Raw genomic sequence first — 26,334 nt, 5'->3', positions numbered from 1 at the left:
AAAACAGACTTTCAGCGACGTCTCCTGGTCCCAGTTACAGTGACTGTTCGCAGCCGTTTCGCTCTGCTGCTCAGCACGTTCTGAGAGGATCTCGTCTACCAGGACTGTGTAAAAGACTCTTCCTTCAGGTGGAAAACACCCTTCGAGTGGAAAGTTGAACATAGTGATTGGGGCGAGGCTTATGCTACAGGCTTTTATAACAGGACTTTTATAGCTTTTATAGCTCAGAGGAGCTATAAAACTGTACAACTGAGGGAGAGGAATGGAGTGCCTGGCCTCCTTCAGCAGTAAGTACTATAAGCCGAGATTTGGAAAAGATTTGCATTGTTTTAAAGACATCAGCAGTTGGCTGGGGGAGGGAGACAGAAAAGTAGCAATATGTGGTCCACAGGGTCACTTCTTTGATCAAGTTCTCAAAAGCACAATTGGTATATGATTTATTTGGTGGGAATTTGGGTCTTTTTTTCTGCCTACTTGGTATAGTTGGACTAGTTTTTATGTGAAAAAAGACTTACAGCTCTTATTACTTGAGAGTCTGTTTAATCTGACCACTTGGCAGTGAAAAAAAATAAGAAAAACTTGTAGAGCAGTGTTCCATTCCTTGTTCAGCAGTTTGAGCAGGGTCTGAGGTTTGGACAGGTTACAGAGCAATAGAGTGCATGGTTTTGCAACCACAGCAATGAGTTTTTCAGGTCAGACTTGAGGTAGATGGATGGGAAACCACAGCTGTCTGTGCAGTGTTCTCCATAAGTAAGGTCCTTGAGACTCGTCTTCAGTGCAAGATCACAGGCACAGGATCAAATCATCCACGTAGCACAGCTTGTTGCATCGCTGCTAAGAAATACCAGTAGGCTGCTACAGAGAGGGCTTTCCTTTGACTCCGTTGCACAAGATTAGGCTATTAAGCCCTTAGTGTTTCAGGTCTAGCAAAGAAGTGCTAGGATCAGTCTGGCAGCTTTAGTTGAACAAGGARTTTTCAAGAGATATTTGGAGAAGGTCCAGCAGGAAAGAGGTTATGTACAGCTGACTGCATTTTAAATTATTGAAATTATTGAATGCAAGTGAATTTGAACAATTGCAAAAACTGTGTCATGTTTGTGTTGCATGAGATTTACCTGTTGGCTTCACAGATGACCCTTTTGATAAGCCCCCGTGCCGAGGCTGCTCTTCTTACCTCACAGAGCCCTACGTCAAGTGTGCTGAGTGTGGGCCTCCTCCCTTCCTCTTGTGCTTGCAGGTCAGTGCAAGGATAAAAGTGAAGACATTCATTTCTTTGAGAAAGTCATCAAAGGCCTGTCTGATGTCAAGCTGTTACATAAASACATTAATAACTGGTCTCTGTAAACTTGTATCAAAGCACATATTTGCTCAGGGACAGGGAAATTACAAAGAATGTGTTGAAGCCGGAAGAATTTAGCTTGAACAGCTGGAGGAGGGAGATCTTTGAGAAGGCAGCCAAAGCTACCTGAAGACATGCAGCCTGCATGACTGCATAACGGAACATGCCGCTGCATGTCTAGAGAGGTATTGTTTCGGACATTTTTTATGGCATGAAAAAGAAAAGCCACCAAGAAACATCCTCTCCCTGTCCCCACATTTTTTTCCAAAATGGAAAAGGAAATTAGGAGAAATTTTGCAATATTGACAATAATTGTTTGTGAACAAATACAACTCTTTAAAAGTGAGATATGTGTTCTGATAACTGCAGAAAGTAGTTTTAATTATTAAATGAATAAGTTTACATTATTTATGATTAAAGAATGGCAAATACCTTTCATACTGAGAAAGGTGCTTAGCTTGCCACATGCTCAAGTATACACAAAATACACAAAAATGTATTTTGCATATTGGGTTTATTTCTGTTTTTTTATCTGTCCTGGAAAAAGGGAGAAATTTAAGTGTTGAAAGTACCTGCAAACCGTGCTGATACTTTCTATACAGAAAACAAGCTAAAGGGAAACTATGTTTTCAATACTTACAAAATGTCTTGTGCTATCTTCCTAGAATGATCCACTTCAAAACATACCATTAAGCTTCTTTTACCTGCCTAAGAGTATRTAGATTCACAGGAGTTATGTGCTGGTGCAAATAGTCAATAAAATATAAAGTTATCTTCAAATTAGCTTAACATAGATTGTCTTACCTTCTTATAATTTTTATTGAATGAAATCAATATATATTTAAATATATCAGTCATTTTTGGATATCTAGTGGTCATCAAATAAAAGCAAAAAAAAAAAAGGAGAAAAGTTCAAACATTTTCAAAGCAGGAGAAAAGAATAACATAATGCTCATCTCTTGTTCCACAGTGTTTCACGCGAGGATTTGAATATAAGAAACATCAGAGTGATCATACTTATGAAATAATGGTAAATACTCTTTTTAGATTACATCTACTCTATCTTGGTCATTTATAACTTTTCTAGGAGTTAGACCCTTGTTTACTTACATTAAAAAGTTTAAATAATGATTCRGAGGTTTGTAACTATTAAAAAAAAAAAAAAGAAAAAGTCTTCCTTGAGAGCAATGAAAAATGTCCACCTGGAACATTATGGAATAGCAGAAACATTTTAAAGATACATTTTTTGTTGTGCCTGGATAGCACAAAGCCTGTCATTAGACTTCTCAGTTCTTTAACCATGTTAATAATGCTCTGTTTCATCATTCTTACTTTTCCTTCCCCAGAATGAATCAGTTAAAAAGTCTTCAGTTCTTCAATTTAGATAATATTTCATAGTACAGTATTGCTGAATTTCAAGTGGCAGAGAGAACAAATAACAGTATATTCAGAAGATCTGTAGTGACTGACTATTTTGTGCTGTAATTGATGACCCAGTGATCACAATAATTCAATAATTATTTGATCAGATTTTGTGGGACGCAGTAGAAGTTTAAAAAATACCAGTACTATACTACCATGGTATYGTGTTGCTTTGTAGTATAGAACTACTTTGCTGTTTATGTGATGATTTTTAACAGAAGATCACAGCAGTTTGGTTTTCTTTTTTTTTTTTTTTCCAGACTTCAGATTTCCCTGTCTTGGACCCTAACTGGACAGCTCAAGAGGAAATGGCACTCCTAGAAGCTGTGATGGACTGTGGATTTGGAAACTGGTGAGGATTTAGTGGTTCAGCCAACTTCAGTGAAATGATGGGAAGTTGCATTCACTGTTGAATACTTTGGTGCACAACAGACAGTCTGTGACTTGTCATGGGTAAGACACTAATTGAGCAGTTAAAGCAGATTAAGGTAGCTGATTTTGTTCTCAATGCTGCTATTAGAAATACAAATTGCTAAAGAGATGCAGAGCACCTCCCATGAGGTAAAAAGCTCCCTCAGTTCACATTAAGWCACTAGATTCTGAAGGAGCTCAATTATTGCTCAAGATTTGCTGTGCATCTTTTTACTCCTATGTGAAAATCAACTGCAGAGTTTCTCATCCTGTGTAGTTTTTGTTTGCTTACAATCAACTGGCAAGGTATTGTCTTTTTTTTTGTGATTCTAGCTTCTCTGTCTTATGAAGGATAAAGCACTGAAGATATTATTTTCTGTTTAGGTAATATCTGTAGTCACTACAGGTTTTTAATGCATTTATAAATAAAGCAAATCTGTAGTCTTGAGTTCTCTCTCTTCACCTTCATGAAAAGATTGCTGTATTAAAAATATAGAACTCCAGTCTTAGTACAACAGAACTGTGGGTTCTTATGTGTACACTGCTGACRTAATTAAGGCTATCACAAATTAGTTCTCTGTGCACAGTGCAATCAGTCTCTTGTTCAAAATTATCTTTTTCCACTAAAGAAGGGAGAAAACTTATAACATTTCTGTGTTCTCCATATTAAACCTCCCTCTGTTTCCACTTCAGGCAGGATGTAGCCAATCAGATGTGCACAAAGTCCAAGGAAGAGTGTGAGAAGCATTATATGAAACACTTTATCAACAATCCCTTGTTTGCATCTACATTACTGAACCTGAAGCAGGCAGAAGAGGTGCAACACAATGAAACAGCCATTCCATTCCACCGTGAGTATCCCCTGCCCGCTAATGCTTGCGAGGAGATGCGAGGAGCWCCCTCCCAAGCTGCTGTTCCAAAACTGGAATGAGCAGCCTTTGGAGAAGGGCGAACACTGTGCATGCAGTTTGGTTTTATTCCCCAAAGGAGAGCTTGTTCTGGTAGCTAACTTAAATGATGTTAGGGCTTTCTGTACACTGTATTAAAACATTGGTTTATCAAATACAGGAGACTGCCAGTTCAGTGAGAAAAGGAAAGGAACGGAGTGGTTTGATACAACAGGTTCTCAAAACCAGAGGTGCCTGACTAGCCGGTGGAAATGGTCACACAAAGAAATCACTGCAGAAAAAGCCTGGAAGTGCATATTCATCAAAGGACAAGCTACCTCAAAGTTATTTCGCATGCGGCACAAATTAAGAGCATGTCCTTCATGCTAAATCTCACCCTGATGCTGGGGTGGTGATTTTGTCCATCTAGACCCTGCACAACAACGTTAACTAAAAAGCAGTTTTACCTCTGAAGTATTTCATCTGATCATCCGTATTGTAGCAGGCTTAACTGCTGATGTGATTTGTCACAAAAGCACCCCTTTAAACTATGCTGACTTCACACCTCTCTCTTTTAAATGCCTTTAAAAATGTATGTTAAATTTCAGCAATTTACCTATTTTTCAGTTTTCCTTAAATTTAACATCTGTAGAATGGTCCCCAGTTTAGCAGCTATTCCATTTATAAAGCTCCCAGAAATGGCTGAGTAAAAAGATTGCCATGGTATCTCAAGGTTTAAATTTCATGATAACGTGTTTAGAGCTAAAGCAGTAGGAACTGGACAATTTTGGTTCTATCCCTAGCTGCCATTGATTTTTTTTTATGTGACCTGGGGAAAGACAAATTCTCTATGCCTCAGCTTTCTTTATCTGCAACATGGGACTTATAATGCTTAGCTCCTTCACAAGTGTGTCCTGAGCATTGGTCCATTATTGTCTAACACTGAGATCCTCAGTTGGGACGTGCTTGTAAAAATTGAGAGTTCTATAGCTTTAATTGCAGCTCTCTCTAAATGACACCCAGAAGATAGCAGATTTAACACCACTGTTGCTATTAACTAAAAGAACCTTCACACTGAGGCTGGTCTGCAGAGGTTTACTGAGGGGATGCTGAGTTTGAAACGTAGAATTTACATTTTATAGCCAATTTATTACCTTGAATTTTTGAGTTTGACTTTCGAGAATACTCTGAAGATCTCCAAGTACTGCATTTTTCTCCTGATGAACTCAGTCTTTTTCTGAATATAACCCTGAATAATAGCCCAAGCAGGCTGTTTTTCTTAGACTAATTAYTCCCTCTCTTCCTGCACAAGAAAGACCTATATACAGACTTGTACTCACTTCTTCTGTTAAGAAAAAAAGACCCCAATCCTACATAACAACTAAAAACTTTTATTTTTTCAGCTGCTGATGACCCCCCACGGCCTACTTTCGATTCCTTGCTTTCCAGGGATATGGCTGGGTATATGCCAGCAAGAGCTGACTTTGTTGAGGTAAGACTCTCTCTTCTGCCATTATTTTATATTTGCTACCAAATGTGAAATCACCAAACACACACTTGCTTCCCTCCCACCTATAGATCATCTTCTTTATTCTTCAAAAAAGAATTATTAAATGGGATATCAGACAGGACAGACTGATTAATCCTAGGATGTAATTACAGAGGTGGCGCTACAGCCCTAAAAAGCTGCTAGCCGGCCATCTGCAAGCCATTGGCTTTGTGCGTATGGGCTGTAAGGCACGCTGCTACCACCAGATGTCCACTAATGAATGGCTGTTATGTAAGCGGACTAGATATTTTGAATTAGATGCTTAGCAAGAGGCATCAGCTTCAGTTTGCTTCTAATTTATTTGCTTTAGAAAAGCATGTATGAGCTTGATCCAAAGATCCCTTGAAAGGTCTTCATTGTTTTAAGTGTCTTTAACTGTGAGCCCCTGGCCCCAAAATCCTGTCTGCAGAACAATCTCCTATGCAGGAAGTAATGAATTCAGCCATATAGGGTTCTATTGTTTTTGGATTTTTGAGCAGAATATTCACTGCAGCACGAGAGTAATGGAAATTGTCTGATGAATTCACATTATCCTATCATAGCATGTTGTCCCTGTTGCAGCCATGGCAGTGTAGATTATACATTCCCTAGTTAAAGCTCTCATGTGATGTATCTTGCTCAAGGATGGAGCCCTGTACAGCCATTTATGAGTAAATATCTCTGTTTTCAGTACTTCTATGCATACCAAAATTTGATACAAATTTTTCTAATGACAGTTAGTGACAATTTATTAATCACGTCTGAACAGGAGTTTGACAACTATGCTGAATGGGATTTGAGAGATATTGATTTTGTAGAAGATGATTCTGACATTTTGCATGGTAAGTCCCATCTTTTCATACATTGTTTTAAAACAAAGTTTCAGAGTGCCTCCACAGTATTTCATTGGTTTTCTTTTTCTCTGCGTACTATTATTTTTCTTAAGTGAACTTACATATTTAATTATCTCAAGTCTATGTGCTGGGATTTTAACACTTTCAAGTCCCTTTTAAAAGCTTTTATTCAACAGACGTACAAATGGTATTTATACGTATAATAAAACATGTCACTCACTACTGAAACATAGCCAATTGTAAAGTAGAACGTGTCAAAAAAACAGAAATGTCAAAACCTTGACATTCCTTCCCCTCCTTGACCAAAAAATATTCTTTCCATCCACATAGTGTTTGTGACCATCAAAGCAAGGCTGTTCTGATTCAGAAAGATGGATACCTTCCCTTCTGTTGCTAAGATCCCTTTGCCCTACTATATGTAGTTGCTTAAAAGTCTTATCACCTATTCTAACCTATGTTAGTATTAGATTATTAAAATGACGTTTTAATAGAGCAAAAAAGATTCCACCCCCGCCCCCTATTTGTAGGTACGGATAATGCTTCAGAGTACTGGGTTTACACTTCTGAATTYTCCATCTAACATCAGCAAATTTTAAACTAAAGCCTTAGCATCTTTTGGAGACACAGACAAATCCTGTTATCTATAGGTAGTATTTACAAACTTAAAAATTCAATTTCAAATCTAGCAGTCTATACAAAGTTTTAGGAAATGCAGACTCCCTTGGCTCAAAACAGGTCATCAGAATCATATATCAGTGTTCCCTTTCAACATTWACTGAAAGGAGGACTGGCTTGTGTGCATTGTCATGAATTCACTGTGCCATTTTTCTTTTTTTATGTTCGTGTTTAAACATAAGTTTTCTTGCTCCCATTTCTTACAACAATTCTTGGTAAACTAAAAAAAGCAAAATAATCTCCTAGTTCCATTCATTAATTGATAACTCTATTCAGGCTGGTTTACAAGCAGTTTGCCATATCCCTCACATATGTTCTTCCTCCTGCTGTACACTTCAACCATTAAGATATCTCCTGCCAACCTCCAATTTAAGTAAGTTGTCAGTCTAGATGTAAAAATCATCTTTCCTTATCTGTTCTGAATGTCATACAGATACACAGGGTCAGATCAAAGGTCTGCCTACCTCAGTATCCTGTTAGTATCCCATAGCAGATGCACAGGAGAGGAATGTAAGAAATAGGGCAAGTACAGGCTGATACTTTTCCTGACATATCTTCCAAGTTGTCTGTTGTCATTCATTTAGGGACTTTGTGAGCCATGGGTTGTGTTCACACCAGTTTGACCAAAGAATTTGTCCTCCATTAACTTCTTAACTACTTTTACAGCTGTATAGATTTGTACTTTTGGCCTCTGTAACATCCTTTAGCAGCAAGTTCCACAATTGAGTTATAAGTTCTAGAATTTAATTATGAATTCTGTGAAAAATGCTTCCTTCCATCTGTCAGATATTTTGCCTGATAATTTCATTGGATGTTCCTTAGTCCATACTTCAGTTGTCTTCAGTATTTAGTATAGGACGTCAGGCATTTGCCTTTTGAAAACTGTTTGGTGGAAGTTATGGAGCACTACCAACTACGTCTTCCAACCCACAGCTGCCCACACGAGAGAGAATGCCTCGGAAGAATGAAGTCCCAGGGTCTAGCCAGCTATTTTTCTTTTGCTTGAGGCATCTCAGGATAGAAAGAATTATTCTCGAGAAAGAACTTTGGAATTAGATATTTCCCTTCTGCAAGTTTGTACAAAAAAGGAAGAAGCCATGTCTTCCTCATCCTGTAGTTTTATAGATCTCAGATGCTGACTTTGATTCCTTCAGAATAGTTTGCAAGCTAGTTTTAGGATTCCATATATTAGAAGATAGCTCGACATTTGGATCCATATGGGAGGGACAGGCTCTTGGATGATTTAAAGAAATCTTTGTACTTTTCAGTTGCAGGCGGGGAAGGCTATGGGGCCTCCCCAGAGGCATAAGTTCTCGTAGTCTCTCCCAAGGATGCCTGTCCCAGTACTTCCACAAAGTGGCTGTAGTGTTGCCTCTCTACCCCAGCCTGCCCACTGGCAAACTAGATCTTACAAAAAGRTCCTTGAAAAGCACCTTGAAAAGTGTTTTCCACTACATCTGCTMAAGGCAAATTCTTTGCTGGCTACARTAGTTTTTTTAGGGAAAGAGGTAAAGCAAGGTTTTAACATGTTTAGTCCAGGGGAATCCAAACAGGGTTTTTGCAGCATGGACTAAGTGCCAGGTTTGTGAAAAATTCCTCAGTTTATTTACCTTCCATGCATGAAACTTCACTGGGTTCAAGATTAATTTTTGAAATCTAGTTTTTTATACTTATATATATATATATTTTATATATATATATATATACACACACACATGTATGTATATATAAAAAAGTTACTTGTGCTAGGCCCTGACAACAAACTGAACAGAATAATTTCTGTGCTCTCTCTTTTGATTCACAAATCTCAAATCAGTACTGCAGTATTTGGGTTGCATGTAACAGAGGAATATTTGAGGCTTTCATTGCAACAAAATCCCCCCTTCCTCCTTCACTCTCCTCCATGCTGCTTTGCTTTTCTTAAAAATTYGTAAAAATCATTTTATAGAAGATCTGAATCTGAACTTTTTGACCTCTGTCTCTTAATATCATTGCATCTTCCCTATTATGTTTTTGTTTTGTCACTTTGAACAAATTCTCAGTATTCCTGCAAGAAGAATACAATATAATACAAAGTGGAAAGACTCCCACGTGGCCCTGTATGAGGAACGCAGAAACCTGTGCTGCTGACTCATCCAGCTCCTCCCACCACACTGGCGGTCACAGGCATTGTTCAGTCACTTCTTGATATTAGTGAGATGGTGGGAATTGTTTGAAATATCTCATATTTAAATTAATTTATTGAATTGCTAACTTTTATTCAGCACTTGCAACATGGTAAGTGCATGCAAATATATACTGCAGTTAAACAAAAACATAATCATACCAAGAGAAACAATGGTTACAAATCTAATTCAGCCTAGAGTGTTTGAACATTTCATAAATTACAAGTTTTTATTTGACTGAATTATAACATCAGAAGTTTATCTTTCATCAGGGTTTTTATCCCCTTTTCCTCTCCTATAAAGTACTGTAAAGTAATTACTAAAACTGCAAGTTTAGAAGCAAGTGGAAACAGACTGCAGCTCTGACTGTGCAATAGTAAAATTTCATTTCATAAGATACAAAACAGTCAATATCTTTCTAAAGAAATATTACATAATGTTTATTCTTTTGTGGACACTCTGAAGGCAGATACTTTGTTTACTTAGGGTCCTGCTTTCCTCTAGGAAGGGTAAATTTGGATTGTATCCAGTAATTTTGTACCAACCAAGGCGCACACTGGGTACAAAGCCTGTTTGCTTTGATTAATTTGCATTCTTCCCATTATTTGGGTATTGCAGGCCAAACAGAGGTTAGCTAGCCTGAAACAAAGGTCTCACTCATTAGCGTTTAAAAAAGTTTTTGCAGGCCAAATGGGACTGAAGAGAAATGAAAAGCAAATAAACTGTTTTGGATACAGTCTTGAGAAATACAAATATTTTGATGATTTGGAATAGAGAAGGGAGCCTTGACTTTCTGCCTGTCACTGGATCCTTCAAAGCAATTCTGACCATCTCAAGGAAACTTACCATTTCCCAAAATGGATACTTTGAACATGGTATCAGCTTGGATTTTCTAAAGTTATCAGTACAAACAACTGGCTCCCTAATATAACACAAGGGGGAAAGCACAGGCAAATCATTTTCATTCTTACAGCATCCCTTTTCTCATTTCAATGCAGCATGTAACAATCTAGTAGTCTGACTTATTCATGCATTCCAGACCTTGTAATCGGTTGTTTCTGTGTGAATGTGTCGATTAAAAACAAAACTCCTCCAAAAGTACATACTTCAGCAAATATTAATTTTTCTCTACACAGAAGCTGATTTTTTTCCCCTTCATTTGTTCTCATGAATGTTTTTCCCCTCCCCAGTCAACTGTAATTTCTTTCAGAATGTTTTGCATTCGAGTGAAAGTACCAAAATGCAATGGTTATAGGTGCACAATTGCTTGTGATATTTATAGAGGTTCTCCGATGCAATTTCTGCGTCTACTCATTAAGTTCTGCCTACACAAACCCCAGAAAATAACATGTTAGCTTAGCTTGCAGAGGGTTTAAAAATACAAAAAGATTTTATGTAAATTGGCAGCGATTCCAGAACTTAGTAAGATATTTCATTCATGTTTAACTTGTTACATTTCCCATTTTCTTGTCMCCACGTATAAGCAAGAAAGAGAATATGCTCTCTGTGCTTGTCCTTAAATTAGGAAACTCAAATACATCTTTATCAAGATACRTACTGGTTCTTCAACATTCTGTTCAGAGGAAACTTGCAAAAAAAGAAGTAAGAGCATTGTGCTGTCTCTCTTGTCTTTATATGTAATCTTTTGCTCCTAGGATAACATAACAAATTGATTTTACATAAATTGAGATGCACAAATTGAAGATTWTATATATAGGATCAATAAGTGGAATTCAAAACTGATGACGCTTGAGCTCATATGTGTAACCCTTGGGCTTTAGCTATCCCTGTTTATAAGAAATTTTATTACCCAGAGGATTTCACAGGTGAATTGCCTAGAGGCTAGGGGCTTCCTGATGTTTACATATAAGTACATGTTTTAAAAAAAATACATAGCCACACTTCCTATCTTTACTGCATCATTAATTGCTTACYGAGGAATCCAGTCAATAAACTGCCGTTATCAGTTTTGCTCTTTTCTTAAAACTACACAGAAAGGAGTGGCCACATACTGGATTCTGCCACACTGGGCCGCCCGTTTGCTCAGCACAGGCAGCTAAAAGGGACATTCTCTTGCTTAGTTTCAGAGTTGCACATAGTCTGTACAGACAGTAAGTCCACTGTGAAGTCTTAAGCGTGTTCCTTCTGTAAGCATAGTGAAATGTTTAACATAAAGGAAAAAAAGAAAATAGCCCAGAAATCAGCCAACGAAGGCTTGTTTGATGACCTGGAATTTTTACATTATTTTAGCAAAATGAAGAAAAGGAAGGTGTCAGGTGTCTCCTTTTCTTTGGGGAATTTACCAAAAAAAGTTTATTAACTTAATGGTTACAGTTAAAAGAAGTTGAAGCATCTCTGAGTAGATGCGCCAGGACTGCAGACCTGTCATTTAAAAGGGGTTATGATTTCTAATGAGCATGGCTTTTTTTTTCCTGTTATTCTTCAGATTGCTGTGAACTATTCACTTTGTTCTTCTGACAGATAGATAAGTTTAGAAGTTAACAAGCTAAAATCTTGTGGATGTTTTCAAGAAGCTTAACAAAGGCTACTTTGAATCTTCTCAGTTCAAAACTATGTCTGTCTGCTCCTTAGAGTTCTTTGTTCTATGTGAACAAACCTTTGTCCAAAGATGACACCTCAGGACCTTTAATCTGATAGTTTACTTTTCAGGAGAATTAATACAAGACAATGGCATGTACAGAAGAACAAATATATGCTAATACTAAAAGAGTCCAAGACTGTATAATGGAAGATGAAAGGAGTTCTCAGGATCTCCCGGGTTCATGTTTACAGGCAATAATATATTTGAAAGGAGTGAGTGGAGGAAGCTTCTACAAATAGCATGTGTAGTCTGCAAAAGGTTATCCTCTAGTGGTTTTTTGTCCCTATAAAATTGTCATGGGATTTTTAACAAGCAAAATGGAGTGACTGTTTCAGCTTAAAGACTTGAAAATAAGCCTGTTACAGTGATTGCTTATGTAACATGTGATCTTTGTTTCCATACTTCCCAGCTTTGAAGATTGCAGTTGTAGATATCTATCATTCCAGGTTAAAGGAAAGACAGAGGAGAAAAAAGTGAGTTTTAAAATCAATAACTGTATTCCTTTGCTTCCTTACCATGTTATGTGCCCCAAAAGGTGTCCTGATACTAGATATAACTGATTTCCTATAGCTGCCTTCCTTAAGGTTCTCTCATAGGAGAATTTCTCCTAGGAGATTTGCATGACAGATTTCATCTTGGATATGTAGTTCTCCTGTGCGCAGACCAAGACCAGAATCAACCACATGGCTTTATCAATGGTAATAGGCTAGAAAAGACAGATTAACAAACCTTCATCCTCATTTGTACACACAGGTTAAATTCGCTTCCAGTCAGAGGACTCTGCACACTTTAACTCTCTTTTATAATCTCAAAACAAGTCATTAGTTGTGAAAAGGCTGTTTTCCAATCCTCTGTAGCATGTGAAAATCATGTAAATAGYGCTCATCATATAAGTATCCCAATTCCAGTTACACATAAATGACTAAGCTTCTAGCACACTTCGTGAGATAACATACCCATTTTGCAGAATGAGAAACTGAAATAGTATCTTGGGAAACTGGTCACAGATCAGAGCTAGAAACAAGGAAAAACAAAAAAACAAACAACAACAACCCCCCCCCCACCACCAAATCTCTGTTCTTTTTGTTCCCAGTGTAGTGCTGCTGGACTGCATATAATTCATTTCCCTACTTTAGGGAACAGAGTTTTTAGCCTATGACTAATTGCTAGACCCCCTATTTTTTCCACAGAGATGGTTTCATCTTTATTTTTGGTTCTTAGTAGTCCATAAGTTAGTTTTTCAGAACATGTAATGAAGATAACTATATTGCCTGTGTGAGTTCAAATAATTTAGTCAGTTGATTTGACAGCTTTTTAGAATAACTCAATCTATTCGTTAAATTCACTTTTATTATAACTTTCAAATACTTTGTTCAATATTTAAAATTATATCGTGCTGTGTTACTGTCTGCTAGAAGAATTAATAATTTGGAGAAAGACTCCTCCATTCTTTCTCCTCATAATATAATATAGCTCTGTTGAAGAACAGTTTAAGAGTTGGTATCTACTGGGCTGGATCATCATAATTCATAAATAAAATACTTATGTGGTATAATTGCTGTCATGATACAGCATGACTTGCTAAAAGAAGGTGCCATAAGGCTCAGTTGCATAAATTAAATTGGTGTCAGTTTTTGTAAATTTTCTACAGCAGAATAGGACAAATAGGAAATAGGAAAAATGACATAGAAATACTTGTGTCACTGTCACAAAGCCGTCTCTACATGGGACGGGAATATTCTTTTATGCATATTAAAGAAAATGTAATGGATTTCATAGAGCAAAGTCCAGCCTGACCTTGACAAGTCTAACTTTGTAGTATCTCTTATCATTTGTGCAAGCTGGGTATTTATCAGATTGCCACATATCAGTGACCACATGACATTTGCCAAAACCTGTGACGAATGTATTTGTCATGCACTTGTAAATACCTTACCTGCCTTTTTATACTGCTCATTTCCGTAACACTGACATGAACATTTCAACCTTATGAGTTGCCCAAGTCATTTTCCTCCATTTAAAATCTAAGCTGTCATGGAAAAGTTTCTTCATCCTGCTCCCAGGAGGGAGATTTACCTTCCATCTCTGCACTCCTTTCTCTTACAGAAAGATGCTTCGCCTCTCTCTCTGAAGCTGGAAATCATGAGACATTCACTGTATTCCTATTTTGGAAGTACAAGCTATAAGACATTGTAGTTGTGAAATCTATGTCTAAAAAAGCAATTAAAACCCCCTTGAAGTAACTATAGCTCCCTTTGTGCCTTGTGCAGTCAGAGTTCGGCTGATGCATGCTGCTAACCAAAACTGACTCAGATTAAAGCCTTGCTGCATCATTACGTCACGTTTCTCAGCTAGCCAGCTCAAGGGTTATAGCAACTTCATACGTGTTTAGTTTTAGACCCATCTGATGATCTAAATCAAGGTTTCCTATGAGGTCTTTGTATTTATGCAATAGTACATGAGTTAATGCTTTTCATTAATACTTTTTTGCTTCTTATTACAGAATTATAAGAGATCATGGCCTGATCAACCTCAGAAAATTTCAGAGTGAGTATCAAGTGTAACTACTTGCTTTAAAGCAACCTTGACTCAAACTTCAGAGGCAAAACTTTGAATATTCACTGTTTCCAGTGCACCAGTGTGGCTTATTCATMCTGGACCATATTCAAATGGCCTAAATTCCACCAGATTTCCTGCCTGACTGTTTCCAGTTGGCTGGATATAACAGCTCCCAACTCAGTGTATTAGCTAGTGACTCTGAGATGCCCTTCAGAAGCATTTAGGCTCTCCACCTGAGTGGGGAAGGTGAAATCCAGGCTTTTTATATGCATCTTGCTATATCTAAAAAAATGACCAAACAACATTTAATCATGCTCCTTCCTGCCTTTAGAATTGTGAGGGTAGTATAATTTTGTTGCTTTTTACTTATCAGTTTGTAGTTGTGACCCCAAAATGGCCAAGAATTGTACCAGATCTGGATCTTAGSACATTTCATAGATGCTAGTAGTCAATTCAGGATCCTTTCAACTATTTCTAGCAAACTGTATTTTGTTCTCATAGCAAGAGTAATATAGAATACAAATAATTTACTCATGCCTTTGTGCAGGTTATTTGTTGTAACAGTTGAAAGCAACTTTGAGGAAATTTGGTAGCATTCCAGCAACTTTGGAGGRCCTCAATCCAATCCAGCCCTACAATTTAAGCTCCTTTGTATGCGTATAAGTCTTAGCAATATAGGAGAAAAGAAGACAACCACTGATTCAGTTGTGGTAGAACTAAACATTGCTGATAGTGTGTCACTTCCCCCCCTCACCCCTCAYGGTAGTTCTGGAAAGACGATACCCAAAGGAGGTTCAAGACCTTTATGAGACAATGCGACGATTTGCACGAATCCTTGGACCAGTGGAGCATGATAAATTCATCGAAAGCCATGCATGTACGTATATTAAGGATTTATCCTGCATGTTCTTCAGTAGGCATAAGGAGGGGTTGCATCATCTGTGACCTTTCCTAAATATATACCATTGTGTGTGTTGGGGGGTGGGGGAGTTTCTTCTTCTCTTCTATCTACTTCAGAAAAACAAGTTTGTGGGTTGATATATTAAGTGACCAGCAAGTGTTCTTTTTTCCAATAAGTTCTGTCCGAGTTCTTTGTTTGACTTTTCAGTTTACTGAACGTTCTAGTCATGTGTTAGTAGTAGTATTTTCTCATTAAAAGAACACAATTTATTTACTGGCACTATCATTGAAAAAACAAAATAGATTAAGTTTATGTCTGTATTGAGAGACTGGGAGCCAGCAGCAAATTGTGAATTCTTTGAATGATACGTGTTAAACTATTAGGTGTATATATAATTATATAGTACAGCTGTCATTATGTTCCTTGCCTTAAAGGGAGAGGCATTGTTCCATCGCCAAATCATCTAAAGTCTTTATACATAATCATAGCATAGTCAAATTCCAGTACGAGTCATTACATCCTGCTTAATTCTGTGAGTTAAACTGTGAAAATTATTCCTCATTAGCAAGAACAAAGCACTTAAACAATTGTGACTATATTTTGAGTTGTGGTTTGTTTGTTTTTTAAATACCAAAAGCACGATCCTGCAAAATCATGAGTCCAACACGTGAGTGTTACTCCTGGAACCTGATTTTGTTGTTATTGTAATAGAAATCCTCAAGTTAACCTGATCCTCAAATACACACATTATACTGAGCAGTAYGAGTAAAGAAATTTGAGCCGAGCAAACTTGCTTACTGTAAAACTAAGTAATGCCTGGAAGCCAGGTAATAAAAGCTATAGGCAATGGATATCTCTAAGCAAAAGAAACATGGATATTTAATCCTAACATCATTATGGAACTGATTGCAGAAAGAGTTGTCAGCAATGAAAAATTTTGGAACATCCAGTTATGGAAAAGGTAGTTGAAAGACAGCATTTTACGCTATAAAGAGCCTGGCTGGATTATTTTTTCAAACCTGTTGAAACGCCTTGCAGAAATCCCACATTATTAAATATTTTTTACCTTGACCAGGATATGGCAGAGGAACTGTCTAAGTGTGAAGATAAAATAAGTTTTCTGAACAAAAATGCTAGAAAGCTGTTTATGATCAAGGAAAGTTATGGCACAGATAGGGGGTTTGAGGTGTGATTCAGGCTTTTCTCAGGATGTTCTCCCTGTCCGTGGTTGTGTACACTTAGTAACTAACTGTAGACAAAGCACAGTGTTCCTAGTGTGCCACTGTTCACTGCTGTGCCCACTGACCCACATTTGTTTTTTGGATTTCCCTTCTGCTTACTGTTGGGGGAAAAAACAGTGGAGTTCGAGCTGCGAAGGGAAATAAAACGACTGCAGGAGTACAGAGCAGCAGGAATCACCAATTTCTGTAGTAAGTACACACTGCCTTATTCAGCCCAATCCCATTCATCAAAGTGCGGAAGGATGACTGCAGCTTTTAGAGTGCGTTAAATAAAAAGGGTATGCATTTTTAAAATGTATTTGCCTAGCTCTTTAACTGAACAAGGCTTCAGCAATAATCCATAACTTTAGCTGTGTCTTTTTTTTTAGAGCTAGTTGGAGCCATCAGCTTGGAGAATATTTTGTCCACTGGAGCTTTGCTTCAGTCACCACTCTGAAAAGGTTTCAGAGGGAAAATAATAATAATAATAATTTTTATGTATGTATAGTTGCACAGTGGTTTCTAGTGCTTTCTGTCTGGACACTTTCACTGGCTATCAACAAATGTAAAATCTGGAGAGAAGAATAAGATTTTTTAAWATGTCTTGTTCTGTCCTGAAGCGGATCATGGAAGTCCATTTTTGTTTGTTTTTGGCCTGAAATTAATGGGACAGGAGCAGAGAGGGTGAAATCTAATACCTTCTTACGGCAAGTAGTTTTCATGAGGGAGAAAAGGCAGAGTCTGGTCCAGTGCTAGAGAACAGTTTCTCCTTTATTTCCTAAAGTAGAGAAACAAGAGGCAGAAAACTTTGACTAAAGGCAGCTGGTGAGAATATGGTGTCTGTCCGCCATAGGTGCAAGAACATACGATCACCTCAAGAAGACGAGAGATGAGGAACGCGTAAAGCGCACGATGCTTTCAGAGGTCCTGCAGTACATCCAGGACAGCAGTGCCTGCCAGCAGTGGCTCAGTCGACAAGCTGATATGTACGGTTACAGTAAGACTCTGCATTTTACACACATACGCTTTAGCCAGAGAGGTACCTCAAACACATTCCATCTGATAACAATGAACGCATTCCCAATTTATTACAGTAAGAACAGTCTGCAGTATTCAGAGAAGCAAGAAACTGGATAACAGCAGTAGTACTTGTTGAATTTCACACAAGGAAGTGACTAGTAAGGGCTCAAAACCTCAGTTTTCTGTTTTCTATTTCAAGAATTGAACTTCTGTTAATAAAGTCATGGAGGGAAGTGAGGTCTTTATGGATATTAATGAGAGCAAAGGTGACACCTGAAATGTTTCAGAGGATTTTAGGTGTAGCAGCAGCATTAATATATAGTAACCCTTCACAAGCTCTTTGATTTAAGGAAAAAGCTGCAATGCAAAGGAAGTGCATCCTGTATGCTACACAGTCTGAGAAGATGATCTGTAACCTTTCCAGACAGTCTCCACTCAACTTTTCATGGCCCCTCCTCCCTTTTTTTTCTTAAATAGGTTTCAGAAATGGTCTTCAAACTCAGAAATGCTAAATTTCTAGAAATCCTTTTGACTTCAGAGCCTGGGTTATGCAAGTTGAATTCTATGATTTTTAGAAGTTGGAAAAAAAGTAGTTTCAGGGCCAACACATGCAACTATTCTTATGTAACGTGCAAATAATTTGAAATTTTCCTTTATTTTCAGTGATTCTGGCCTGAGTCCCACAGTGCCGGTTGTTTCAAATTCAGGTAACTCCATTATGTGACAGTCTGTGATAAAAGCCAGTAATGCCATTCTGACAAGTCATTTGAAGAGTGACTCTTTTGCTTGAGTGCAAGAGTGTCAGTCCTGAAGCCTCGCTGCTTRACCACTGCACAAGTCAACATTTCCTTGATCTGCAACTCGTTCCACATGCAAAGTCTGTAGCTTTGTGCTGAATTTCTGGATTTTTCTGGCTAGAGAAGGAAAGTCCATCCTAAAGCAACATTAACAAGGGAGGAAAGCAAATAGCTTTATCTTTTAAATACTACGTTTTGTTCCCCTGTGAAAACTATTACAGCTTTTTAATGTACCTGTATACCACATATCATAGCAATATGAACCTGACAGAATGCAGCTTTGGGAGGGTAGAACACCAAAGAAGGTTGCCCAAGAAGCACACCATGGTCGTAAGATCAAGCACTTGCTAATTACAGAATGAAAAAAAAAATACAGGTTGCCTGTGCAACTTCTGTTTTCCTTTCTCATGAATATGCTTTGATAGTCTTTAAGTCTGTAATCACAAGTTATGTTTTTTCCACGAGGAGGAGCCCTATTTCGGGTAGATTCAGGGGTTAGTCAAGACCTTTGTGAAGAAGGCCTGCAAAATCCCATCCTCATTTGTTGCGGTCACCAGATGGCATACAAGGAATGAGACTACAGGGAGGGGAGAGGGACAGTATAGGGCTGTTAAATGTTGCAGGGAGAAAATGGATTATAACCGTCTCTCATCTAGTTTTTATGTGGAGACTAATTAAAAAAAAAATCACATGAACCATACTTCTGAGAGGTAACCATTCATTCTGCATATACCTCATGTAATTAAAGGCTCTATCATAAAGAATGTATACGAGAGGGCAATTAATGTTGCTTAACTTGAATTCTGATCCCTTCTATTCTGACATCTTGACTTTGTGGCCTTAATGCATTTTCTTTTACGTAGCTGGTTTGTGTCATTTCCTGGGTTAAAAAAAAAAAAAAAAAAAAAAAAAAGAGAGAGAGAGAGAAATAGGGAAACAGAGCTACAGATTTTCCAAGAGCTTATCGCATTGCCAAATTTGGGAAGGCTGTCCTGGGACAAGGAGACCCATCTCTGATACTGCCCTATATGCAACCCATAAGACAGGGGCAATAGACTTTCTAAATCTGTGAATAAACATCCCTAGATTTGTTCTGAACTCTGGAAGATTAATTAAAAATATATATATATCCTGCAAGCAGGCAGGCCTTTGAAAAGTTTCAGCTTCACTAATTAAAGTTCAAAGTTATAAAAAAATAATGAAAGTGAAAACTGTCACATTGCCCTGTGATAGATACTACTTTCAGCACTGTTTATGATAATGGACAAAAATAAACCCTCAGACTGCATTTGCTTTGCATTACCTRCATCATATTTAAAAACATTTAAAGCAAACTGCTCCGGGAGATTGTCAGCTTTGCCAGGAAAGTTGGCGGTTAATCACACCAATAAATAGTCTCAGTATTTTTACAAGGTACTGGTTTCACACCTGCTAGGAGCTCAGCCTGCACRCGGGGCACACCCAGGGCACACCCGCCGGCCCCGCTGAACTCCCTAACCCCAGCCCGAGGAATCGAGTTCACCAGGGAGGTACAGCCAAGCTTAAATGTGGCCAGTGTCTATTTGGCAGGAATCTGTTACCCACCAATTCTTCCAAAAAGCCAATAAGCCACAGCTAATGACAAGAGTGCTTGAACAAATATTCACAGCGCTTATCTACGTCAATTGTAAAGCCATACTTTTTATCAAGTTGAGCAATTTTTATGTTAAATCCTAAGTAACTCTGTCTATAAATACTTGGATCATACTGGGTTAACACCATGGGTATTTAAATTGCTTCTGTGATAACACAACAAAGAAACAGCCACTTCCGAATTGCACAGAGGTTTTCAGTGTTTTCCTTTCTTGTCTYCACAGGTAGACGGAGTGCCCCACCACTGAACCTCACAGGTCTCCCAGGGACAGAGAAACTTAATGAAAAGGAGAAAGAGGTGAGGGAAGGAATGAAAAGATGACCTAGATATAACTGTTTATCTTCACAGTACTCGCATCATCTGTCCTGGATGCTCTGAATATCATCTCCGTTTTAGGCCTCAACTACTCTTTTCTGCTCAGAATAGTCATTCAGGTTTTCCAGTTGGCTTCATAACTTCAGTCAGTGCAGTATGCCTGCAACACTGTTTCAGAAATAAGCTTATTTAGCAGAGAAACTTGAAGAGCACTGAGGTGTCATTACATGCCATTATGATGTGCAGAGTATGGCATCCTCTTCTGCCCTTGTGAGACTGGGGTGAGCAGAGAAGTTATTTTTCTTAATGAACATCTGTTTTAAAATTGGCAGAGGATTTCATTAAGGGCTTCGCTGGACAGATCACTGAACCTTAATAACGAGCTCTTTCTATTACTTAGATATCTCACAGCCAAGCCTCCACGAATTGTGTTTGCTTTTTCACTGAAACACTACAGTGAACCATGCAAGTGGTAACAGCATATTCTTATTTTGATGCTTTGTCCTAATTCTGCTCTTTGCTCTATATACCAAGCTACTTGTATGCATATGTGGCAGACAGCAGAATTTGCCTTATTACAACCTGTTTGTTGGCTTGGCATGGCATTGGAGTTTGCAGTCCCCTGTGGGGCACTCTTGCTCAGTTACCTAAGGCAGCATGAGACACAGGGAGGATCAACAACCAGAACTGGGACTGCAATCAATGTGGAAACTCCCGGGAGAAGTAAACATGGCAGCAAGGAGGCTGCTGTATTTACAGCTCAGTTGCTTCTGCAGGCTTCRTGGCCCACACCCAGCTCCGTGCTGTTAGCGGTAGTGCGGTGAACTGTGCAAAGCCAACCTGTCTGTCTGCAGATGAGCTAGGGCATGGTTTTCACCATGTTGTGCGTCTATCCTTTAATACATATGGTCAGTGAAAGAAAACAATGGAAAGCTATTTAAATAAGGTTTATATATATATATATAAAAAGTCATAATCTGTGCTTAGATGGTGCACAAGGCAGATTTCAGTMTATATGAAATGCTGTGGATATATTTCACATTTTTTCCTCTCTTGTGATTTGTATTAATCAGCTGTGTTTCCCCTTCACTGGAGATAGCAGCATTGAAAATCAGATCACAGATTCACCGTGGAACATGGTATTTGTGGGTCCATTCAGCATATAAGTAATTGTGACTAGGACATTAGTGTGTATGTGAATCTGATTTCCTTGTCTGCAGCATTCAGAGGAACTCAGACTCTGTCTCAGCTATTTCCTATCAATAACGAACAACCATTAAGCATTTCCTTATTAAAAGGAGGAGACAGCCAGTATCTCCACTGGGAGCAATACAGTGCACAACCTAGAAGAAAGCTGGTATTCAGAAACGAAAGGGGAGCTTTACAATCCAACAGCAGAACACAGGGGCTTCTAGAAGAAAACTTGAAGCCTACAGGATACCCCAGCGGTATCTTTTCACTAAGTTCAGCACTTGCAAATACATAATGCCTTCTATGCACAGTTTCCATCCTAGACTTCTGGAGGGAGCAAGYGTTGTGTACATAGCTGCTTTTGTAGAAAGGTATTAAAGACCTAGTCTGCAGGGGATTAATAGACAGATGCCCTCCCTGGCTCTTGTCCAGCAYGCTGAATTGCTGGTTGCAAGCCTTTGGCATGCGTACTTCCCTTGGTTTGTAAAGAGCAACGCCCACACAGGACACTCATAGTTACGCTTCTGTGAGCTGAGAGCTTGCTTTCATCCTCCTAGTTTATTTTTCAGTCGGGAATGTTTTTGAATTCAGCAGCCAGAAAGCTCCTCCTCTCCCTACCTGTGGATTGAGACAGCTCAGAATGCAATTACTAAGTCCCTCCACATACAAAAAAAAGTTTGTTTGTATTAAAAAAAAAAAAAAGCATTTTCAGAAAAATATTCACAGTGTTGCTCCCCCAAACAGGGATCACAAAATGAGCGTGTGTGACAAGCGTTAGTTTATTAACTTTACCTTTTGTCTTCCAGCTCTGTCAGATGGTGAGATTGGTCCCTGGAGCCTATTTAGAATATAAAGCTGCTTTAGTGAACGAGTGTAACAAACAAGGAGGCCTGAGATTAGCACAGGCTAGAGCACTCATTAAGATCGATGTGAACAAAACTAGGAAAATCTACGACTTCCTTATCAGAGAAGGGTACATCACGAAAGCCTGAGGAGAGACACATGCGCCTTGGCTGGAGCAGACAGACGTGGAGAAGCTTTGAAGTCACTTTGACAGTGCTGAAAGATTTTAACAGTGTTGAATCAAGGACACTTCCTTTTGTTTGAAATCTTTTGGGGCTTTTTTGTAAAAACAAGTAGGGAGCTTTGTTAAATTGTGTGAATACTGACATTTCTTTGTCTGGTTTTCTTTCAACTGTGCTGTTTAACACTGCTGTTGTCAGAATTATGCTGCCATGTAGCATAAGCAAGAATTGCATGCCATATAAGCTAATTTTAAATGTGAATGGGCATTCATTTCTAACACCTCCTGTAACTACGAAGAGAACCATGGTACTTTTATTCTGACAGCGACATAAAATAAGGGCAGAAGAGCAGCATGTAATGAGGCACATTTGACTTTGTGCGAGTGAAGGGGTACAGGAATGCAGTCCCCTCCCTTCTTGTACTCGTGTCTAGAACAGCCTCAGCTTTCAGAGGAGATAGCGCATGCCTGAGGGTATAAAAATAGAACTTGCAATGGTCCAATCTTTTTAACTTAATTGTGATAAAGGATAGGAAAGGACATTGCAGGGAGGCTTTTCCAACAGGTGTTACTTTTATGTGATATTAGCACATATCACAGCATGAGAGTACTGTACGAACCAGTAAGCTTCATCTGCTCACTACGCGGTTTGCAATTGTCAAGTTACATAGAATTCCTCTTCCTATTTGGTTGCTCCAGCTCACTGGGAAGCCTGGATGTTAAAACCAGAGCAGCCTTCCAGAGCGTAAATAAAATGCCACTCAGCGCCCAGACACCCTCGCACAAAAGACAGAAGCAGAGACAGCCTCGAGCCACCAAGGTTGTGTCCTTTCACCCTTCCTGCCCCTCCACGCAGGGGGCCTCCTCCTTGCACTTCACCGCATTAGTGGAACATACCTAGTGGACCAAAAAAGCAGTAACAGGCGTATGTACACAGACACACAACACCCAGTCACGTCAGATAATCCCTTATAAGACTGCCATGTATTTGGAAATAAAAATGAGATGAAGATGACTGTTCTTTTCAGAGGCGGCTTTGCATCGGCTACTAGACAGTGAAGCGTGTTCATCAGACAGCTCCCGCGGCTCAGCATAACGCGTCCCGTTAGCATGCTCTGGCAGAAGCAACGTGCACGTTACCTAACAACCAAAGCAGGCGAGACGACGYGTTCTCAAGTTTGGGATTTCATCTCAAAAATCCCAACTGTGCTATAATTATACTGATACCTATTTAAGATGTTTGGATTTGGGGGGTTCCTTCCCCCCCCCCCCAAGAGTAATTATCCCATGTACCTGAGGTGCCATTGAATGTGAAATATTTTGGTTTGTAATAAAATCCAAATGATTTAAAACCGTCTTGAATTTGTGTTCCTGGACTCTGAGTGAGATTGTAAAGATGATGAAACTGCCTGTATTTATATCCATCAGTGCCTCGGGACGAGAGAGGAGAGAGAAATGCACAACAGTGGCTGTACGGATATGACCTCTAAATTATTCAGTAAATACTATTTAAATAAAAGCAGCAGCAATAAATGACATGTTGAAGATTCACTTAAAGTCTGAAGAAATAAGGATTATGCAGACTGGAAGCTGAAGGGACAATCATTTTGCAGAGTAGTAAAAGCGGAACAAAGTAGCTATAAATCCTTGGGAATGTTTTTCCCAGTTGTCTTTTAACATCAGGAAAACAGGCCTGGAGTCAGTTTTTCCCTGTAGCCCTGGCGTAGGTAGGGAGAAGAGGCGCGTCGCAGCCGCCTGCCGTACCACGCMGCCGGGGCGCAGCTCCCTTTGCTCCCGCGCCATCTCCTGTGCCGCGGCTTGCACAAAAAGGCACGTAGGAGCCAAACGCACCGGCCGTGCACCCGCCACAAGCGCCCCACGTCCGCGGCTCTCCTTTGCTCCGGACGCCTAAGCAGGACAGCAAGTCCGACCTGCGTTGACCCACCGGGGATCTTCCACCACCGCGACACGGCGAGGGCCGGGGAGGAACCCGGGCCGTTCCCAGGCTCTGCTCTGGGTGGTGCCAAGTAACTTGGCCCTCCGGAAAACGCCAGGGAGGAAAGACGTCTGCGGAAGGGGCTCGGGGGTAAAAGCCCCCTTTACCAAAGGGCTTTCCAACCGCTTCCAGCAAAATCAACCCAAGCAAAGAGACGAGCAAAACCCACCCGATCTGCTCAGGATGGGGCTGAGCTGTTTGGGAAGCAGCTTAGCCGAGCTGGTTTGAAAACGGATCAGACTTTCCGGAGGAGGTTTCTCCGGGGCACGCGAAGCCAACGCCGGGTCCCCGTCCCTTCACGCCGGGGCGAGGGGCAGGCCCTCCCCACTGCTTTTGTCCATGGTGTACACCACTCCGTCACCTATTCCTACTCCTGCACGCAAGAAAGGTGCTTTTCCAGGAGACGAGCACTCTGGAGCGCCCGCCCGCCTCGCTGCCATGCYGGTCCCCCCTCCTCCTCCCTTAAATCCTCACGGAAACCCAGATCCTGCAAAATGTCTCCGTGGCTGCGTGCCGGGGCCGGGCCCAGCCCGCGCTGATGTCACTCGGAKCGGCTCTGGAGCAGGGGAGCTATCTTTACCCGCGCCGGGAAGCGCCGCGCGCAGCTCCGGCGTGGTGCGAGCAATTAGCAGTAACGAAAAGTTGGGGTTGCCATGGATATGCTGCTCTATTTACACCGCGCATCTCTCCCCAGCAGGCCGCCGGCGCGGCGGCGGAGGAAGCCAGAGCCCCAGCCCCGGCGGGCGGTTTTGTTTCTGAGCGGGCAGCGGGACGGTGCTGCGCCCGCCGCGGACCCGCCGCGAGGRTTTAGCTGCTGCCCTTCCTCTCGGAGCCACCCGCTTTGCAGACAGCTGCTGCCAGGAAAAGCACAGAAGCGCCTTTCAGGCGCGCTCAAACCATCCAGCCGCAGATTTTCTGCGAAAATGGCAGCCCCTGCCTGTCATTTCAGAGCTCTGCGCCGGTAGCTCGCCCTCGTCTCAGCCCCTGCTTTGGGAACGGCGCGAGCTCGGGAGGAAGAACTGGAGAACGAAGGGAAGGAGTCAGCTCAAGGGCCGTTGGGTGCCGGCTCCCGCGCGCCRCGGCGCCCGCCCAAGGGTTCCAGTTGGCTTAATTAGAGACTCAGGTGAACATGAAAGATTAAACACGGAGCGAGGCTGGGGAAAGACGGGAAGACGGCCAGTTTGGGTTAGCGCACCTCTCTGGGCACCTGCAGGATTAATTATGCCCGAGTGCGGGCAACGCAGCCCGGCTGCGGCTGTCTCACCCCGGCATGCTCTTAGTCACCTCTAATAGCCGCTTATGAGCTACATTCAGCGGGTTGTGTTATTTTCCTGTCATTAAAAGCATCAGCGCTTTGGTTTCGTTTTGTTTTCCGGCTGCGGCTGCGCCGGGGGCGAGTGCCCTTTGCTGGCTCAGGGCCGCGGGGCCCCGGGAGCTCGGCCGAGGGCTGCCRCGGCCCCAGCGCGGCCCCGCCGCTCGGAGCGGAGCGGATAACGCAGATAATGTCACCAGAAGCCCTAGTTTTAATGCCTGCTTGAATTCCAGCCAGGTGGGGCCCGCGAAACCCAAACCGCCTCCTTTCGGAGACAAGCATCGCGGCTCCAGGTAAAGAAACGCCACGGCCCCGCTTCTGGCTCGGTGGAAACGAAACGAGACAAATCCAAACAGCTCGAAGACGCCCCATAGCAATTCCCTTTGCTCTTCCAACAAACTGGTTCAGCAACCTTCCGGGAAGGAAAGCACAGACGCAGGAGCGCCGCGRAGGCCTGCAGAGCGCGGACACGTTTCGGGGCGG

General features: G+C 40.6%; 1 protein-coding gene across 1 annotated transcript; it reads left to right on the top strand.

The window, feature by feature from the left end:
- On the top strand, positions 1-24,076 carry TADA2A (transcriptional adaptor 2A). The gene is made up of 15 exons (XM_085302904.1): positions 1-287; positions 1,131-1,237; positions 2,310-2,369; positions 3,022-3,113; positions 3,866-4,023; positions 5,463-5,551; positions 6,357-6,429; positions 12,293-12,356; positions 14,387-14,430; positions 15,209-15,319; positions 16,702-16,773; positions 17,417-17,549; positions 18,247-18,290; positions 20,237-20,310; positions 22,326-24,076. The coding sequence occupies exons 1-15, from the start codon at positions 263-265 to the stop codon at positions 22,509-22,511; spliced, it is 1,332 nt and encodes a 443-aa protein (XP_085159030.1). The 5' UTR covers positions 1-262; the 3' UTR covers positions 22,512-24,076.
- The last annotated feature ends 2,258 nt before the right edge of the window (positions 24,077-26,334 follow it).

Source organism: Rhea americana, unplaced genomic scaffold (assembly GCF_003343005.1).
Source record: "Rhea americana isolate MKP2758 unplaced genomic scaffold, rheAme1 scaffold_194, whole genome shotgun sequence".
NCBI classification, from domain to species: domain Eukaryota; kingdom Metazoa; phylum Chordata; class Aves; order Rheiformes; family Rheidae; genus Rhea; species Rhea americana.
This window is presented reverse-complemented; position numbering and strand designations above follow the sequence as displayed.

Coding starts and splice junctions, on each gene's coding strand:
- TADA2A (XM_085302904.1), top strand. CDS start 263: ATGGAGTGCCTGGCCTCCTTCAGCA. Junction 5,552..6,356: donor CAAGAGCTGACTTTGTTGAG/GTAAGACTCTCT, acceptor ACGTCTGAACAG/GAGTTTGACAACTATGCTGA. Junction 15,320..16,701: donor ATTCATCGAAAGCCATGCAT/GTACGTATATTA, acceptor GGGAAAAAACAG/TGGAGTTCGAGCTGCGAAGG.